This window comes from Peromyscus californicus, unplaced genomic scaffold (genome assembly GCF_007827085.1).
Source record: "Peromyscus californicus insignis strain IS unplaced genomic scaffold, ASM782708v3 Scaffold_20__1_contigs__length_68692818, whole genome shotgun sequence".
Classification (NCBI taxonomy): domain Eukaryota; kingdom Metazoa; phylum Chordata; class Mammalia; order Rodentia; family Cricetidae; genus Peromyscus; species Peromyscus californicus.
In genome coordinates, this window is record NW_026294503.1 from 25436484 (window position 1) to 25457003 (window position 20520).

The window sequence follows — 20520 nt, forward strand, 5'->3', positions numbered from 1 at the left end:
TGTCGCTTAGGGGCGGCTTTCCCAGCACCCGGATCCTTCTTCGCCAACTCCTTCCCACCGAGCCCCTGCGGCTGCCGACAAAAGACCACTTACAGCCCGAGGAGCGGACATCCAAGTGTACGCACAGCCACACTCGTACCCCTTCCTCAGCCCAATAGCGAGATTGAAAGAGAGAGAGACCCGTCTGTCAGCTGGCTGAATGATCTAATCAGGAGCTGTCAGGCAGGCTTTAAATGCTGCTTTCTAAGTCTCGGACAACTTAAGATACGTTTGTACTCTCAATGGTTTCACGAATTGATCTCGTCTGACTCGTGATCCTGAAACTATTGACAGGAAGCAGTTGGGCCAGTGTCCCGGGCCCCCCTTTGACAACAACATTTTGGAGAGAACGTCTTAATCACCAAAACCCTCCCGAGGGAAAAAAAAAAAGCCCCCCCCAAAAAAAAAAAACAAAAAACAAAACCCACAAAAAACAAAAATCCTCAGCCTTGGCCACCAAAGAAGCCTTTTGAACCATGTGGACTTTTCTTGGCATTGCCACGTTCACCTATTTTTATAAGAAATGCGGGGATGTCACCCTGGCCAACAAGGAGCTCCTGCTGTGCGTGGTGGTGTTCCTGTCTCTCGGCCTGGTGCTTTCCTACCGCTGTCGCCATCGAAACGCGGGCCTCCTCGGTCGCCAGCAAAGCGGCTCCCAGTTCGCCGCTTTCTCGGATATTCTCTCGGCTTTGCCTCTTATTGGCTTCTTCTGGGCCAAGTCACCCCCTGAGTCCGAAAAGAAAGAGGAGCTGGAGTCCAATAAGGTAGGCTGATTCCACAGTGGGCAAACGAGGGGCATCTTATTTTAAACTTAAGATCGGGGTCACTGAAGTTTACAGTTTCATTGAAAGGCAAGCAAGTGACGACGGATTAGAAGCGTCAATATTCGCATTTAGTTGATTTTTTTTTTTTTTAGAGTTCCAGATTGTGCCACGATCCTTGATTTTTAGGAAAGATCAAGAGGGTTTGTTTCATTTAGTGTTGGCTGATCCTTAGATAAGGGGTTAGATATTGATTTGATAGGAAACGTTAGCATTTCATTTGGAGGGCAGAATCAGTGTGGCTTTTCTTTAAATCCTTGGATAAGGAAGACATTTGTACCTAAGAAGAAATTATTGTGTGGCAGGTAAGGCCACTTAGAAAAGTGACAGCTGACTGGGGAAAGGGACAAGACAGTTTGAAAGGCAATAAAAATGCTCAGCACTTTAAAGGCTTGGGCAAAGAACCTTCCTCTTGCTAGTCTTTGAAGTAATGAATAAAACCAGTGCGGTCATGTCCTAAGTCAAGAATAACTGAACGATGGTCCTGTGTCCAAGACTGGGTCTTTAAATACTTGTAATGTTATTACTGTCAGGGAAAGATGGAGGCTGATGGGGGCCAGATAAGAGGGGGAACAGTAGAAACCAGATCAAGTGGATATTTGAACTTTCCCCCCAAGAACACTGGAGATACTTTAAGAGTGAGAATAACAATGCTTGATTTTTAAATAACAACAACAACATGGATATTGCTATGAGACTGTAGCAGGGTACCCAACTTGGCATAGAAGATAGGGCCAGATAGAATGAGTTACCCACAGGCTTCTGAGTCTGCTCAGTTTTGTCATGTCCACAGTACAGATTAGCAAAGTTGATAGAAGAAAGGGACTTGGCTCTGAGTTTTAGCTCTGCCACTTCTGGCAGTGACACTTTGAGAATGGGTTGATTTCTGTAAGAATCAGTTTCCTGTTCTGTTAGATGAGTGTGTCACCACCATGACTTGTAGACAGAGAGTTAAGTGACTTCGTATTTGCAGAGTGCCTGGTGCATCACCATCTAATAGGTAACTAGCTGTTCCCACTAGTCTAGAGTTGGTATGTCTGTTAGGAGCCTTTTGGGTAGCACTCCCTATTCGGTGGCATGGCAATTGGGGGTTGGAGGTGAGGTCTTATTTCTCAAGGTGAAAACACTGATATTTGTAGTGTAGAGAACTCCGCTTGGGGTTGAGTTCTAGTGCAGGTGGCTGGAGTACTATGGCTGTCACTGTACTGTGTAGAGAATTTGTGGGGTAGGAAAACTGGGTTGTCAGCTGTCAAGCTGGTTTCGTTTCGTGACCACTTCAGGCTTTCTCCTTACCTGGAGACGAGGGAGCTGCTGGAGTATGTGGAGTACTCACTGATGTATGCGTAACATGGCAAGTCAGAAGTTGTGAGAGACCCGCACCTGTCGATGCTCAATATGTGCTTGCAGAGTTGAGTGGTTAAGTGGTAGGATTTGTCCTAGGTTGTGGCTTTGAATCTCATTATAGACATTTATAGTATCTGGCCTGATGTGGATTTCTAAATTTGCCCATATAACAATACTTTTTAATTACTGTGTCCAGAAAAAGGAATATATGTTTAATTTTATTGGGATGTATACATTTCTATTTAGCCAGTATTTTGGTACTAATTTTTTATATATGGTCTGGATTTAAAAACATACCATTGATTTGGTTTAATAATGCTTGCGGTCTAGCTTTTGCTCAAGATATAGAAGTCCAGTAGTTTATGTGGTGGGGATATGATTTAAGTCAACAGAATGGAAAGCATAATATCTTTTTTTTTTTAAAACAGTGCAGAAAAGAAATCAATGTTTCAGAAACAACATTAACAGGAGCAGCTACCTCAGTATCGACATCTTCTCTGAATGATCCGGAAGTTATCATCGTGGGGTCTGGTGTACTTGGATCTGCTTTGGCGACGGTTCTTTCCAGAGATGGAAGAAAGGTGACGGTAATCGAGAGAGATTTAAAAGAGCCTGACAGAATCGTGGGCGAACTCCTGCAGCCTGGTGGCTACCGTGTTCTTAAAGAACTGGGCCTCGGAGGTAGGTTTCTCCGGTTCTCAGGAGGTAGATGGTGTAAATAAGTGCCCTTCACCTTAGACTATTGTGCTTTCCATATAAAATTTACATTTGCTAAAAGCGATGTGAAACAAGAGCAAAGGAGAAAGGAAACATTTGTAGTATGAGAAGAGGCTACCTAGACATAATGAGATAATGAAGTGTCTAAAAAAATGTAATGTCAAAAACGAAGTCATTAAATTCAGTACCCAGAACATCGTTTTTAGAGTGTATGTTCATGCTGTGGTGTTGTTACCTGCGATCTTTTATTTAAGGATGATTCATTTACTCAGGCAGTGCTTTTTAAGAACTTCTTACATTCATCTGGGAAATGTTTGTTTACTGCTGTCTTTGAGTGAGGTGTTAGAGTGAGTCCAACGTGTACTGATGATCAGACAGATAAAGTAGAGCACAAAAGACAACCAGCTGTAAGGTGAGTAGCCTCCTGCCTGGTAGGAGTGGAAAGGTGACGCATTCGTCAAAAGCCTTGGTTCTAGAGCTAGACTGCCTGGGTTTGAGTATCAGCTCTGGCTTTGCAAAGCTGTATGGCCTTGCCTGGTAACTAACTTTAAACCAAGTAACTTAGCCTTCTGTGTAGAATTTGTTCCTTCATTTATAAGAAAGGCGTTCGAAGACTCTCTGCTTCACATGTTATGAGAATTAAGTGAATTTGGACACGTAGACCATTCAAAACAGTCCTTGGTGCATTGTAGGCATTGTGTTCTTGTCTACTGTTTTGTGGAGGGAACTGGAAAGGAGGCAAATAGAGAAAGCGGTGGGTGATGGAGAGAGAAGGTGACTTGATCTGACGTTGAAGAGGGGCAGAAGCTAGGTCACAGAGGGAGGGCTTCCTGAGCAGTGGAGCAGGAGTATGGCATGAAGTCATTCGCATCTGAAACAGTGGCTTCAACTCCCCAGCGGCCGCTCACTTGACACAGCACAGTGTAACTCATGTCATATCGTGCCTTAGTGTAGCCATACATATTTCAGTCTGACTGAAATGGTTCCCCCTTTTTTTTGTGGTCCTAGGGCTCAAACTCAGGCCTGGCAAATGCTAAATACATATTCCACTACTGAGCTACATCTCTACTTCTGAAATTTCTTCTAATTTTGCTTTTTAAAATTCTTGTTATGTCTTTACCAGTTGAAAGATCACAATTCAGAATTCACCTTATAGTTCTTTGGGTTACACATTGCCATCTATCTACAATGGTGTTTGGAAAAAAAACCATGGATATAGTATGAAGAATAGACTATAAGCTACGAATGGTACCACACACGTTTAATCCCAACACTTGGGAGGCACAGGCAGGTGTATCTCTGAGTTCAAGGCCAGCCTGACCTACATAGAGAGTTCTAGGACAGCCAGGGTTACGTAGAGAGACCTTGTCTCAAAAAAACCAAAACAAAACAAAAAACAAACAAAACAAAACCCAAAAGAATAGACTATAAGGCCGGGTCATGGTGGCACACACCTTTAATCCCAGCACTCAGGAGGCAGAGGCAGGTGGATCTTTGTGAGTTCGAGGCCAGCCTGGGCTACAGAGTGAGCTCCAGGAAAGGCACAAAGCTACACAGAGAAACCCTGTCTTGAAAAACAAAACCAAAACCAAAAAAGAATAGACTATAAGATTGTGATGGTGGGGTAGCAAGGGCAAGGGTCAAGTTAGGAGTCTGGGGGAACTCATTTGGAACCCAAATTAAAGATGGTGTTGGTTTTAACTGACATGCTGACTGGTAACAAATTATAGTGGACACATGATAAAATTGAGAGATACAGATTACACACACACACACACACACACATACACACACACACACACACACACACACGCCCCTAGGTTTTTGCCTTAAGCAATAGGTTTGAAAGGCATGGGTATGTATGTCCCAGGGAGGGAAGGACAACTGTGCCATGTTTGCTGATCAAATGCTAGGTGAGATGAGTGAAGAACCATCACCATTGGACTTGGCAGTCTATGGCATTGACAAGAAAAGCTAAGCTGAAATGAGAGGAAGACTTAAACATTTAAAACTAGAAAACTGTTTTTTTCCTTCCTTTGATGTTGGGGATTGAACCGGAGACTTGGGCATACAAAGCAAGCACCCTGAACCAGATCCTCACTCAACCCATAGAAAATTATTTTTTTATGAGGTTTTAAAACTTAAGAAAAAATATTATTTTATGTTTAAGTGTTTTGCCTACATATATTCTGTGTATTACATGTGTGCCTGGTGCCCAAGGAGGCCAGAAGAGCTTGTGATCTTCTGGAGCTGGTGTTACTGATGGTTGTGAACTGTGGTCCTCTGGAAGAGTAGCCAGTGACCAGGCAGCTGAACCATTTCTTGAGAAACTAACTTAATGGCAGAAAACAGAACTAGAATAAAATTAGATAGGAATAGGAGGCCGATGCAGGTGTATTTGATATGAGTACTTTTTATGGAAATGTATGCTAAAGTAGGGAAAGCTGATACTGTGGCTGAGATTGGCAAATAGAATTTTTAAGGTGATGAATATACTGAGTTCCATAATTTTATTGTCAAGGTACATGGATTCAACCATCACATTATACCTATAAACACATAATGATTGTTATGTGTCAGTGACAAGTACAAAAATAAACATATAAGCTTTCTCCCTGAAATATCATCCCTGTTATCAGCCAAGAGAAAGCCTGAAGTGGAGAGCTCAGGGCACAGTTGCCTGCAGCCACACTTGAATCAATACACAGGCTGCCTGAGAATGACCCCGTCAACAAATACTTTTCAAACATTGACAAGTAGGTTTTGTTCTACTTTCTGAGACTACATCTTAGTGGATGTTAGAGAGGAAGTGCTAAAGAATAATATATTTTTTTAAAAAAGTAGATAACATATATGAAGATCAGAAGGACTAGAGAAAAATCAGAAAGAGCAGAATAGCAAGTTGGCGGGTGAGTATAATTTTTGATCGTGAGATTACCTTTGATTAAAATGAATGAGGAGAGTAAGCGTTGGAGATGTCAGGAGAATATGAATTCCAGGCGTAGCTGTTGCCTTCTGGGAAGAGCTGTCAAGCCTGCTTGACTTGACCTTCATGTTGTGAGTGGAGGAAAGTCAACTGGAGAAGGCGGCAGATAGTGTGAAGGGCTCGATCCTGTGGGCTTGTGCTGTCCACTATAAAGGTCTGTCTGTTTTTTCTCCAAAGGGAAGCTTTTAAAAGTGTGTGATCAGGAATATCATCTAAAACTATATTCTGAGTAATATAAAAATATAAAAAAAGTAATATAAAAAAGATCGTGGCGTGGTAAGGCAAGGAAGAAGGTTATCTAGAAGCTATTGCACAGTCAGTCAGGGCTGATGACATTAGGACACAGTCACAATAGGAGAGGTGTGTGACCCATCCTGGGAATTTACTTTGCAGGAAGAGTGAGTAGAACCTCCTGATGAATCAGATGTTAGGTGTGAGAAAGGGGAGGGCTGTAGAACTTAAGTAAGGTGAACTGTTGCCGAGAAGTCCAGGACTGAGCTCTGGGATGTGCAAGTATAGAGATGAGTGAGGTGGTGGGGAGCCAAAGCAGGGCCTAGAAGAAGCAGCCCAGAGGAAAACAAAAGACTCCATGCTCTCGATCCAAACAGAAACATGGCTTTGCAAAGAAGGGAGCTTTCATGGCTATCCTTTTAGGTTCCTTAAGGGACCATCTTGCACTTCAAGCAAATGTGTCAATATCCAGAAGCAGGATTTTGTTAACCTTATATTTTAACTTCAGCCAATCAGAAATGATTTCAAACTAAAGACTAGACAGTATTTTATGGATCTTAGCCTCAGGAAACAGCTGCGTGGTTGTGGTTACAAGTTCCAGTGGATTCTTTTTATTTTTTTAAGATTTATTTGTGTGTGTTTGTGTGTGTGTGTGTGTGTGTGTGTGTGTGTGTGTGTGTGTGTGTGTCTGTCTGTCTGTCTGCCTGTCTGTCTGTGCATGCATGTGAGTACAGGTGCCTGTGGAGGAGTTGTACCCCACACCCCTGGAGCTGGAGTTACAGGTGGTTGTGAGTCATCTGTTGTGGGGAATTGAGCTTCGGTCCTTTGGAAGAAGAGCAAAGCATACTCTTAACTATTGAGCCATCCCTTCAGTCCATCCAAGTTTGTACTGAGGACAGTCTTCCAAGTATTTATCCAGTATATGTTTACTATCACCAATAAGAGTCCTTTAAACATTAACTATGTTTATTCCCCTTCAGGTTTGATGAGCTACGTATGATAGAATTACTTGGAATGGTTACATTGCTTTCTAACATAATATCAAGTGATCCATCCTGGATTGTGGACTGATTGCCATACAGATTGCACTTAATACCCATAAATCTTGTAACTAATGCATTATAATTTAAGTTCTGTATGCCTATACCATGTCTCAGTATCTAGTATTCACTACCTTCAACTTTATTTTCTTTAGCATTATCTTGGGTTTTGTTAGACCCTCCACCCTTTTTTAAAATATAATTTAGAGTCAGATTTTTTTAAGCTTTATGGAAAAACAACATACCCAAGATTATGATTTGAAAAAATGGAATATAGAGTTCAATTTTGGGAAAAACGACATATTTCAGGATAGACTTCTTCTTATCCATGAAAGTCCTGTGTTATGCATATACTTAATTTTTTATGTATTTGAAACTTCCTGTGTCTCCTGTGGTTTTTGATAATGTTTATTTCTAGAACTCTAGTTTAACTTTTGACTTTCATTGTTTTGTTGTTGGCTTTCTTCAGCTTGAAGTTCAGAGCTTTGCATGAAGTCAGAACACAAAGCTGTGTTTGGATTTCTTTCTTTCTTTTTTTTTTTTTTTTTTTTTGTGGATAGAGGGTCAGGGTATGTAGCCATGGCTAGCCTGGAATTTACTATGTAGACCATGCTGGCCTCAGAAGGATCTGCTTGCCTCTCTACTGGAATGAAAGGTGCTCACCAGCATGCCAGGCCTGGATTTCTCATGTGTGACTATAGTGGATGGCTTACTTCCGTACATAGGATAATTGTGTGCTGCTCTTGCAGAGGACCTGGGTTTGGTTCCCAGCACTCACATGATGTCTTAACAACCATCTGTAACTACAGTTCCAGGGAATCTGATGTTCTCTGGACTCCACAGGCACTAGGCATGCATGTGGACACACACATATGTGTAGGTAAAACAAAATAAAAATGAATGACATGCTAAAACGTGAATTTGTTTTGATCCTGGGACAGACCTTTTCAAGTTTTGTCCCACTCCCAGTACTGAAGTTTCAGGCACATGCCAACACTCCAGGCTTATTCCAGTTTGTTTACTGCCTCTATACTGCTTTGTATGAATCATTGCTACACTTTTTGTTAGTTTTTGCATATTAATATTTTTAGTGAGTAAATTTTATGCACAAATAGTGATGCTTTCTTTTATTTGATATTTTTCCTAAAACACTTTTAATTGCCACTAATTTTTAAATTTTTCAAATTTTCAATTGGTTCTTTAAAAATGGTTTGTTTGTTGTTTTTTCATTGTTGTTATTTTTTGTTTTGTCTTAAATGTAAAAAAGCCAAGAATGTTTTGCTTTCTGGTTTAGATTTACTGAAATTACTCTGCAGTTTATCTTGAATCAATTTCAAATATAGTAGGAACCATCCACATTTAGGAACTATCCATTCTATTTGGTTGGGGAAATCTACTTTTCATATACTGAAACTTTATGTATAAATTGGGACCTTTCAAAATAGTTTTAATGCAATTTTATTTTCTCTTTCCCCTCCCTCCTCTCTCCCGACCCCCTTCCTGTGTTTCTGCATTGGGGCACATGTTAAGAAGGACCAGCTGTGTTCTGTAGCTTTGTGAAGAGAGCAGATTCACTCAGGGAGGATGGTGGCTTATTTCATTTCATGTTGCTTTTCTTGATTGTCTCTGAGGTGAAGCAGTCACAGACCCGAATGACTGCTTTTAACTTGAAATGCAGGTGTGGATTTGTCTTCTGGAAACATTGAAGATTTTTGTCATAGTTGTATCAGTTGTTCAGTTCTCCAACTGGTCTTACAGCTTTGTAAGGTGGAACTTTATTTTCAATATCTGTGTCTGTGTTTTGGTGCCTTTCTTGGTAACTCCGATCATATTACTAAAATTGTTTGAACTGAACTTTTTTGCAGATACAGTAGAGGGTTTTAATGCCCATCTTATACACGGCTACATAGTGCATGACTATGAGAGCAGGTCTGAAGTTCAAATCCCGTACCCGGTGTCAGAGGACAACCAAGTGCAGAGTGGAGTTGCTTTCCACCATGGCAAATTCATCATGAGTCTCCGGAAAGCAGCTATGGCAGAGCCCAAGTAAGACCACAGCTTTAAACAGATCTTGTGACTGAATCTAACCTGGGCCCTGGCGATGCTTAGCCAGAGAGTACTTTCTGTTCTTGCAGAGGACTGGAGTTTGTTTCCCGGTACCCAGATGGCTCACAACCACCTGTAGTTCCAGATTCAGAGGGTCTGATGCCCTCTCCTGCCTTCCTCAGGCATCTGCACACATGCTCATGTGTAATAAAATAAAATATGCCCTTTTCTACAAGCGAGATTTCATCAGTGTTCATGAAAATTTTTGGTATGGTCTAGATGGCATAGGTATAATAAAAGAATCCATAATTAAAATATGTTCAATGCCTCTGTAAAGAATATTAAGAGAATTCTACTTTAAGAATTAGATGATTATTATTTGATTGGAATTTAGAGGCTGGGCTTAAGTGCTGTAGCTAGAGCATCTGCCCATGTGTGCCCATTTGTGTTTGTGGTTATAATACCTTTTCTAGAAAGAACAGAGGATGGCAAGAAGAAATCCCTCTTCTGCTTTCCCTGAGAACCCAGTCTGACAGGACTGGCTGCTTGTCTTGATTATTAACTTGTATTTGCCTGTCATGTTTTAGTGCTAGTTAAGGAAGTTCTAAATATGAGAGCACTCACTCAGTGGTTGACACAGGCCTGTGTGCTGACAGAGTGAAGAAGTCAGTGGACTTTTCCTTAGGGCTAAAATGTTGGGCGTGCACAGAAGTAGAGTGTTCATTGTGTAAAAGTGGGAAAATGCCTCAAACAGAAAAGTTATGATCTTTCTGAAAGATGTGATTACTTTTTAAATTTGTCATATGCCATTTATATTTTAAAAATATGTAATCAATTCTTTGAGAATTTCATACATGTACACAGTATATTTTGATCTTATTTACCCTGATTCCTCCCAGATCTACCCCGCCATGTCTTTATCACTCCCACCTTCATGTCCTTTTTTATTTTATTTTATTTTATTATTTATTTATTTATTTTTTTTTTTGGTTTTTCGAGACAGGGTTTCTCTGTGTAGCTTTGCGCCTTTCCTGGAACTCGCTTTGGAGACCAGGCTGGCCTCGAACTCACAGAGATCCGCCTGGCTCTGCCTCCCGAGTGCTGGGATTAAAGGCGTGCGCCACCACCGCCCGGCTTTTATTTTATTTTTTAATGGCTCACTGAGTACACTTTGTCCTGCTTATATACTCATGGATACGAGGCTATCCATCAGAGCATGGTCAACCTATCGGATACCACAGCCCTAAAGAAAGCCAATTTTCTCTTCCCAAGCAGCCATCAACTGGTCATTGCTTCTGTGGGCTGGGTGCTCCCGAGTCCCTCCTCTCTCCATGTTGGACGTAGAGCAGCTTATCTTGTGCAGGCAGCCCCAGCTGCTGTGGGTTCAGGAGTGCAGTGGTCCCACTGTGTCCTCCCCAGCCTCTGGCTCTTACATTCTCTGCCCGCTCTGTGCAGTGACTCTGAGCCTAGGGGAGGGGCATGATAAAGATGTCCCATTTGTGGCTGAGCGTGCCATGGATGCTTACTCTCTGTACTTTTTGACCATTTGAGTTTCTGTATTAATCCCTGTCCACTGCTCAAAGAAATCTCTAATGAGCTTTTCAATTTCAATACTGTGTCCACTAAGCAAATATAATTACTTTTTTTCCAAATATAATTACTTTTTTTTAATAATTCTTCCCTTTCATGTCTGACTGTGTTAGAGTATTAAGTTTCTCTGTATTCTTTTTAAATAAATGATTAAAGATATGATACAACTTTAAAAATACTTTAAGAATAATTGCATTTGTAATATGTGTTTGTTATACATTACAAAGGGAAAACCACACACAATTATACACATGCTGGTGGCTTTTTGCTATGTACACGCATGCACATACATGTGTCCCGTTCCTGTGAGTGCAAGAGGTAGAGAGTAAAGACTGTATCATGGTGAAGGGAAGTTGCTCAAACGTGACACTCTAGCAACGCCTTTCTGTTCCTCCTTTAGTGTCAAGTTTATAGAAGGCGTCGTGCTTCAGTTACTAGAGGAGGATGGCGCTGTGAGAGGGGTGCAGTACAAGGACAGGGAGACCGGGGACACCACGGTGAGTGAGATCTGTAAACGTCATCTCCTGCTAAGAGATGTTTTCCCTACCCTTACAATTCTGTGTGTGTGTGTGTGTGTGTGTGTGTGTGTGTGTCAAGAGACCACTTGTGTTGTTGGTTCTCTCCTTCCTTCCACTTTATGTGGGTCCCAGGGATGGAGCTGTGTGTACAGTATTGTTACTGTACCTGTTGTTATAGTCAGAATTAGGAAAATGTTGAAAGCAAGTAACAGTCAAATAGTTTCTAGTTTATGTTAATGTTGGTCTGTTAAAGAGAAAGAGGCGAAGAGCCCTTCTAGACTGTTCTACAGGGTCATCCCTTCCTAGAAACTGAACTCTGATAGTGTTACCAGGTTTTCTTTGCTCACGATGTAGTAATATCAATACACATTGTCATGTGTTTAAAAGTACATCTTCTGTCTAGCCGCTCAGTAAACAGCACCACGTGAAAGTAGGTAATTTGATAATGAATCTGGGTAGTTGTTGAAGTTTGTGGTAAGTTTCAGTCTTCCGTGGCCCATGTTTGCCTTGAAGTTCTTCCTCTTGTCCATTATAGTGGAGAGTTTTGATAGTTTGGGTGCAAAGGGAGATGACCTCCAGGGACTCAGGATGTATTGCCTTCAGGGCTTCATTCTCTTAGATCTACAGGATGCTTTGGTGCCTTTTGTAAGAACATAATGTATTTAAGTATTTTCCTGTGCACTTTTTGTTTTAGAAGGACGGGCCTTTGGCGTGCATCTAACCATTGCCTGGGTGCTCTTCCTCTGTGTTACAGGAGCTCCGGGCCCCCTTGACGGTTGTTGCAGATGGGCTTTTCTCCAAGTTCAGGAAGAACCTCATCTCCAACAAAGTTTCTGTTTCCTCTCATTTTGTTGGCTTCCTTATGAAGGTATGGAGGAGTTGTAACTGTAGAAAAATACAAGCCACCTGAAATTTGAAAATTATTACAATATTTTCTCTTACTTTATTTTTAGAATGCACCACAGTTTAAAGCCAATTTTGCGGAGCTTGTTCTGGTCAATCCAAGTCCAGTTCTTATCTACCAGATTTCAGCCGATGAAACCCGAGTACTTGTTGACATTCGTGGAGAAATGCCAAGGAACTTAAGAGAATACATGGCTGAACAAATATACCCCCAAATACCTGGTAAGAAATAGGATGTTCCCTTCACTGTAATCTAGTGTGCAGCCAGGCTCACAAAGGCCTCTCCCCAGTTCCCTTCACTGTAATCTACAGTCTGCAGCCAGGCTCACAAAGGCCTCTTGCCAGTTCCCTTCACTGTAATCTACAGTCTGCAGCCAGGCTCACAAAGGCCTCTTCCCAGTTCCCTAAAGCAGTGTCTAAAGCTGCCCAGAGATAAGCACAGCTGTTTGTGAACGGGCAGTGTATTTCCTGTGCTATCAGAATATGTGGATGGTAAAAGCTAATATAGGCAGCTGTCAGTTAACATGGTTGTTCCTGTCTCATCTCAGGTGAATTTGAGTCATTTCTTCCTCTAATCTCTGTTCTGTTGAGCTGTGTTTACATGTGTTTTCTTTTAGATTCCTTAGTCATTCCTTAACATGAATAATGAGGTACTTAATGGATAATTTTATTAATAAAGTAGGTAATTGGTGGCTTATTGCAAGGAACTGTATAAAAGACACAACACATACACAGTTAAGTATTCTTTTATGCCTGATAAGAAGATGTGTGCTAATTTGACTGAAATGTGCAACACCACTTACTTGGTTGGATGGGATTGATTGCAGACCACCTGAAGGAGCCGTTCCTGGAGGCCTCTCAGAACTCTCGTCTGCGGACCATGCCAGCAAGCTTCCTTCCTCCCTCCCCAATGAACAAACGAGGTACCTTAGCATTATTTTATAATGCTGCCATTACTTCAGATGACATGGGATTAGATTTGTGGTCGGGCAATCACATGAAACCGAGACTTGGTGACCTTGGAGTAGTTAAGTTCACACAGTCAAAAAGAACAGGAGAAGGAACATTCAGTACCTTAACGTGTTTCCAACATCAGGGTTTTATGGTATAATTATATCATATAATATGATATAATTCCACTCTGGCTTTGTGGAAGACACCATGCAGTCATTCAGAGTACAACAAGGGATTGAAAAGTTACCTGTTGACCTGGGAAAGCCCACTTTTCTATAAGAGCATGAAGATGAGTTCACAGTGGTATTGATAACAGTTTCCATAAAACTCCATCACTGGTACCACAGATTCACTGTTTCGGGTTGGCCAAGGCTGGGAGGGAGGTTCTGAAGTGGAAGAGTTGTTAGGGCAGACATTGCTTGGCTATAAAGCTGCACTGGGTCTGGAAGGTGGACAATGAGAGGAGGGACTAAGAGGTAATGGGATCTGCAAAGCCTGCCCGAGGATGGCTGAGATATGGTGGCATTTCTAGGAACACAAGTAGATTCCTGTTACTGGCATTTGGGGCAGGTGTCATAGTGATTGATAGCTGGGGTATAGTTGTGTTTTCAATTTATATTTGAAAGGTTTATTATTTACTTTTTGGAGGGTCTTACTCTGCAGTCCTGCCTGGCCTGAAACTTGCTATGTAGACCAGTCTGACCTCAAACTCACAGAGAGTCTCCAGTCTCTGCCTCCTGAGTGCTGGACTGAAGTTGTGCAAGGCCATGCTTGGCTAAAGATTTATTTTTATTTTTACTTACATGTGTGCTTGCCATGTGTGTGCAGGGCTTCAGAGGCTAAAGAGGGTGTCAGGATCCTTAGAGCTGGAGCTACAAAGGGGCCCACGTGGGTGCTGGGCACCAAACAGGTCCTCTGCAAGAGTGGCAAACACTCTTACCTGCTAAGCCAGCTCTCCAGTACCCACTCTCCCCCTTTTTTCCCCTTCAAGAAAAGGTCTAATAAAACCCAGACTAAAACTATGTGGCTGAGGATGACCTTGAACTACACACCATATGCCTGGCAGGCTGTGTTTAATATTTAGTTTTATCCTTATAAACAACAGAACTTATTTATATATATATATATATATATATTTTAATTTGGCCATAGCTTTGTTTTTGTTTTTTTTTTTTTTTTTTTTTGGTTTTTCGAGACAGGGTTTCTCTGTGTAGCTTTGCGCCTTTTCCTGGAACTCACTTGGTAGCCCAGGCTGGCCTCGAACTCGCAGAGATCCGCCTGGCTCTGCCTCCCGAGTGCTGGGATTAAAGGCGTGCGCCACCACCGCCCGGCCCTAATTTGGCCATAGCTTTGTTGAGATACAGGTTGTAAGTTGTTCAGACAGCAAATTTAATTATAATTCATTTTCGGGATATTTTAGCTCATGTCAATCATAAGTTCGATAGCACTAACTTTTTGGTCTCAAAGAGTTGTGCAGGGTTTCATGTTCTTGGTTCTCCTTCCTCAGGTGTTCTTCTTCTGGGAGATGCATATAACCTGAGGCATCCTCTTACTGGCGGAGGAATGACAGTTGCTTTAAAAGATGTAAAATTATGGAGAAAACTGTTAAAAGGCATTCCTGACCTTTATGATGATGATGCTGTTTTCCAGGTAAGAATCTAGAGTTTTCCTCCCTGCAAACAGCTCAAAATACATTTCTGTCTAGGGCTGAGATGCATGGGACCCTGGTGGGAATCTGTGCTTAGAAGCTTGTGTTTTATAATGGTTCTTGTTCAGGTTTAATGAGCCTGACGTCCAAACTGAGACTTTTTTTTTCTTGAATTTCTTTCTTTCTTTATTTTTTAATTAAGAAAATTTTTTCATTGATTTTATACACCAAAGATCCCCTCTTCCCTCCTCCTGCCCCCCCAGCCCCCTCACTCCCCCCCCCACAAGAAGGCAAGGCCTCCCATGGGGAGGTACATCTAGTAGAGGCAAGTCCAAGCTCTTTCTCCTGCCTCAAGGCTGCACGAGGTGTCCCATCATAGGTAGTGGGCTCCAAAAAGCCCGCTCATGCACCAGGGATGGATTCTGATCCTACTGCCAGGGGGCCCCCAAGCAGATCAAGGTATACAATTGTCTCGCCATGCAGAGGGCCCAGTCCAGTCCTATGCAGGCTCCACAGCCATTGACCCAACTTTCATGGGTTCCCACTACAAACTGGGACTTTAATTGGTAGGTTTTAGTACATATTACACCAGATTGGTTCAGGCTGCTCTGCTTGGACCTGTAAGCTTAGCTTCAGTATCCTAGGACCCATTGCTCTGAAAATGAGTTTGGCGATAGTGCCTGCAGGTTGGCCTTGGGACAGTTTGAGGAGACTGTAAACTTAGCTTATGAATTTTTTTCCCTTTTTAACTTTGTAATAAATGATATTTTTCATTTTCAGGCCAAAAAATCATTCTATTGGTCAAGAAAAAGGACCCATTCCTTTGTTGTGAATGTGCTGGCTCAGGCTTTGTATGAATTGTTTTCTGCCACAGATGGTAAGTTTAGATGTTTTTAAGTGAACATTACTTATTTGTACAGAGTTTTAAGTTTCCTTAGGTAAGGGACTTAATTACAAAAGTTAGCAGTTAAAGTAGTTAGTCTGTAATCACAGTTTACCCAACTTTGCCAACTGCCAATTTGGTAGTTCTTTGTAGTGTCTGAGCATCATGTATCTACCACTTCATCTGGAGGCTGTTGGCTTTCCTGAGAAAATATCCCTAGCGGTATCTCAGTAACACATTCATTCAGTTTCTGTGGTCCAGACTAGAGCAGATAGATCCTTACATGCTAAAATGCTGATAGAAGGCCTTTCTGGCCAGGTATGGAAAAGCAGTATGGCTTTTTACTTCTTATACTGGTTTGCATTTCTTTTGAAGTATTATTTATGACATGAATAGGCACTTCAAACTGAGGTTGGGGCTTCTTTCCTGCTACAGTTCACAAGTGGCATTCATTAGAAATAGCCATGTGTTTTGTTTTGTTTTCTGTAGCATAGAAAGGTTGGCCACTCTGTCTATAAGTTGAACATCCTAGTAATGAAACTTTGAAATTCTGAGCTAGGCATCGTGATGCATGCTTGCCCTCCTAGTCCTCAGGAGGCTGAGGCAGGAGGACTGGGATATCAGCCTGAGCTACCTAAGATTGTATCTCAAAACAAACGACACTCTGGCATTTGTACCGCCTACCCCTGTATCCCTGTATCCCTCTCAAAATACTAAATAAAAGTTTAAGACACAGACAAAACAGTAAACATCTAGATTTGAGGTGCTTCAAGCTCCTTGCTTGAGCTTCTTCATGCCTATTAGAAGAGGAAATGGGACAGAAGTGCTTCCCATAGGCGATGGGACAGAAATGCTTCCCATAGGCAATGGGACAGAAGTGCTTCCCACAGGCAAGAGCCATCCAGCACCCACAGTTCATCCATTGTAATTTGCAAGGCAGATCTGCTGAATTGGAGCGGAAGTTAAAGTGGCTGCTTGGGCAAATAAGAGGAAAAGAATTTAAGTTTTGAGTTTTCCTAAGCGCTTGGAAAGTAAAGCTGCCAACAATATTACAGAGTTAATGACAGATCAGGGGAGGAAAAAACTGTATGGAACAAAGTTTACCATATTTCATCCTTAAAATAATCTTGTGAAGAAAACTCTAGCTGGGGTGGTGGCGCACATCTTTAATCTCAGAACTTGGGAGGCAGAGGCAGGCGGGTCTCTGTGAGTTCAAGGCCAGCCTGGTCTACAGAGTGAGTTCCAGGACAGCCAGGGCTACACAGAGAAACCCTGTCTGGGGGGAAAACTGTTATTTATTGTTAGTTATTTATTATGTTTTGAAGGCTTCCAAATGTGTTAAAAGGTTATGTGGATGTAAGGCAGAGATTCATTTCTTGATAACTAATGCTAACTCAGCACTATGGGTTAGGCATCCCAGAACCTGGGAATTTTGTTGCTAGTATTGTGTTTTTTTTTTTTTTTTTAAAGATTTATTTATTTATTATGTATATAATGTTCTGTCTGCCTGCATCCCTGCAGGCCAGAAGAGGGAGCCAGATCTCATTACAGATGGTTGTGAGCCACCATGTGGTTGCTGGGAATTGAACTCAGAACCTCTGGAAGAACAGCCAGTGTTCTTAACCTCTGAGCCATCTCTCCAGCCCCGTATTGTGTTTTTATAGTAAGCGCTTATAAACTATTTGGTGTCATTTAATTAATTTACAACAAAATCATACATAATTTAAAAGTATTTCATAAGACCTAATACTTAGGTATTAGTAGAATTAACAGAAAGATTATTCATACTCACATTACCACTTATAGTAAAAATTTGAGAATGTAAAAGAACTCCTATTTGTTGAATTCTAGGACTTTTAATAAATTGTCATGTTTGGCATTTTTATATTTTCATTATTTTTTTCTGACTTAATCACTAACATGCTAAGAAAAGTAAGTAATAATTTCTACATTTTATTTTAGATTCCTTGCATCAACTGCGAAAAGCTTGCTTTCTTTATTTTAAACTTGGTGGAGAATGTGTGACGGGTCCTGTTGGGCTGCTTTCTGTGTAAGTTCTAACAGCAGAAGGGAAACAGTTTATGTCAATCTTTACCCCATGGACATTTAGTTCTATTCTGTTACCCATTAGTATCCTGGCCACAAGGAGCCCCAAGAGGCCAGAGTGCTGTCTCAGTGGGTAAAAGTGCCTGCTGCAAAAGCGTGGCATCCTTAGTTCCATCTCTAGAACCCATGAGGAAGAATGGACTCTACAAAGTTGTCCTCTGACCTCCACATGTGTGCTATGGAGAGAGAGAGAGTGTGTGTGTGTGTGTGTGTGTGTGTGTGTGTGTGTGTGTGTGTGTGTGTGTGAGTGTGTGTGTGTGTGTGTATGTGTGCATGTGTGCATGCGCACATTTAAAAAGTGGCATCAAGTAATGAACAAAGAGCAACAGTTAGCAGCACTGTGCTGTCCTCCAGGATGCAGACACTGAGTAGAAATGGAGCAAGGTGGCTAACCTACCTCTCCAAGTAAAAGTGAAGCGTGGTTTTCACCAGTGGTGTCTTCACGTCTGATCTGCAGGAGCCAAGGATAATGGAGAACTCTGGGTTCAGATGTTCATCTCACTGGCTTGAAATTCAGCAGTAGTTTTGCTACTGCAGATGTATCCTTGGGAAGTCTGAGAAGGGAAATTCTTCAAGGCACCTCTTACTGATCTGTAATCAGAGTATCAGTACTGATACCAGACCCAGACTGCAGCGGGCTATTTTGTACTTCATTTTGGATCTCAAGATGAGTGAAAGAAAACAGTATGACGTAAGAGTGAGAGTGGCCACTGGCTTCTCAGAGGGGTTTTTAATTCTAAGTAGATTCTGATAATATTTTCTAAAAATTCATTCTTGCCATCAAATGCAGATAAGTCCTCAAATGTAGATGCCTTAAGCTTTACTGATGACACAGAATCAGGACCTCCGTGAGCAACTTTAACGCTGCATTCTTCTCTGTTACAGACTGTCTCCTCACCCTCTGGTGTTGATCCGACACTTCTTTGCTGTTGCTGTCTACGCCACGTACTTCTGCTTTAAATCAGAGCCGTGGGCCACGAAACCCCGAGCCCTTTTCAGTAGTGGTGCTGTACTGTACAAAGCGTGCTCTATAATATTTCCTCTCATCTATTCCGAAATGAAGTATCTGATTCACTGAAGGGGAAACCACTTGGAAGTCAAGTCCATTGGAACTTGCCGAGGATGTATATAGCATAGAACTGTACGACTTCTACAGTGGAGACTCAAGGACCAAGCTTGTGTAGAAGCATGTAAATATATGCCTTAATTTACAATTGGAAATCAAGGGTCAAATAAGCTAGATGTTTAAAAGAATGATTGTTTCCACAAATTAGTGCTAACCCTGAAGTTTTTCTTTTGATGTCAGTATTTGGGGTGATTCATTGGGACATGCAAATAAAATGGAGAGTGAACTCTTACACCTGTGTTGTTTTTTCTTGTAGACTTCTTTATATAGCTTCATGGTCACAGAAAAGATAACCCAGGTGGGGCAGAGATTAAGTGCAGTTATTAAGCCTGTTCTATTTATTCACTTATTATTTATTGTGTGTGTGCATGTACGCAGGCATATGTGGGCGTGGTGCACATGTGTGCATGTGGAGGCCGGAGGCTGACATCATGTGTCTTCTTAATCCCTCTTCACATTGTATATATTTGAGGCAGATCTCTTGCTCAACCTGGAGCTCTAGGCAACGGGTATCACTAGCTACAGGTTCAGGCAGACTCCTACCATGTCTCATCCAAGTTATCCTGGTGGGATGGATGGCAGCTCCCTTTCAGAGGAATTTTCATGTAGAAACAAGTTAGGATTTTAAGTCTTAAAAGTTTGTCGCTAAACCTTAATGCCCCCACCCAGCCCCCACCCCTACTACCTTCCAAATAAGGAAAAAGAAAATCTTACGGACAGAAACCTGGTCGTCAGGCTCAGCCAGAAGAGGCGGGAAGAGCAGCTGGCACAGGGAGTGCTCCTGGGAACCCCCAGGCTGTCTGGGACCAGAAGACAGCAAACCTCCAAACACAGCACAGAGGACATGAATCGAGTTACTACTGGGCTGTCAATGTTCCTGACAGGCCTACTTACCCCCACCCCACCCCCCAGCCATCTGTCACCTTCCAGGTAGGGTTTCACAGGGTGAGTGTCAATTTTTGAATCACAAGCGGGGCAACTCGGTACTGGCAATATTATTTTACTGAAGATCTGGAGTTGCACAAATAGTTCTTTAGAACATAAAACGAAATGGATTCATCCATCACAGTTACACTGAGTATTTAGAAGAGGCAAGTAAGTATAAAATAGTTCTGCTTCTACATGATACAAATTCCATATAATACCATGATTTAAACAATGTATTAGAGCCGAGAGCCATCTTCCCAGGAAGGGCTGATGAGTCCCACGGTGTAGGGAAAAATGCAAGCTGCATGAGTAGTCAAGTTTCTTTTCATTCCCAAGTTCATTTCAGTTACGGGAAAATCATGAAGCTAGTCCTGCCACGGACGTGGGAGATGGAAGTCACAGGACCGTTCGGAACTCATCGAAAATGAAGTTAGGCACGTGTGCTTCGGCCGCCTGGAGGAGTAAGCGGAAGTTAAGTTAGTCCTAGCGTTGCAGCTGAAAGACTTCCCAGTTTACATATGAAAATTCAGGAAGTGCAAATACTGTTGGAATCCGGTGAAGTGCTGGAGTGAGCTGCCTCACAGAGGTAAACTAGCAAAGGGCCTTTTCACTGCTGGTGTCTCCCAGTCTCCTTACTGTGC

General features: G+C 41.9%; 2 protein-coding genes across 2 annotated transcripts in view; one reads left to right on the forward strand and one right to left on the reverse strand.

The window, feature by feature from the left end:
- The first annotated feature begins 404 nt into the window (after positions 1 to 404).
- Sqle (squalene epoxidase) lies at positions 405 to 19184 on the forward strand. Its single transcript, XM_052747877.1, has 11 exons — positions 405 to 803; positions 2633 to 2885; positions 9044 to 9224; positions 11215 to 11311; positions 12087 to 12200; positions 12286 to 12457; positions 13063 to 13158; positions 14697 to 14839; positions 15618 to 15714; positions 17683 to 17770; positions 18712 to 19184. Exons 1-11 carry the CDS (start codon positions 516 to 518, stop codon positions 18902 to 18904), a joined length of 1722 nt encoding a protein of 573 aa, XP_052603837.1. The 5' UTR covers positions 405 to 515; the 3' UTR covers positions 18905 to 19184.
- A 752-nt stretch (positions 19185 to 19936) lies between these two features.
- Washc5 (WASH complex subunit 5) overlaps positions 19937 to 20520 on the reverse strand; it is a 52375-nt gene continuing 51791 nt past the window's right edge. The window contains exon 29 of the mRNA XM_052747876.1: positions 19937 to 20332. Coding sequence (XP_052603836.1) covers positions 20276 to 20332 — 57 coding nt within the window. The 3' untranslated portion in view covers positions 19937 to 20275. The remainder of the gene's footprint in view (positions 20333 to 20520) is intronic.

Bases quoted from the DNA above. Each gene is read 5' to 3' on its own strand.
- Sqle (XM_052747877.1), top strand. From the start codon at position 516: ATGTGGACTTTTCTTGGCATTGCCACGTTCACCTATTTTTATAAGAAA. The intron at 804-2,632 runs GTAGGCTGATTC...TTTTTAAAACAG, and splicing joins AGGAGCTGGAGTCCAATAAG to TGCAGAAAAGAAATCAATGT. The intron at 12,458-13,062 runs GTAAGAAATAGG...GATTGATTGCAG, and splicing joins AATATACCCCCAAATACCTG to ACCACCTGAAGGAGCCGTTC.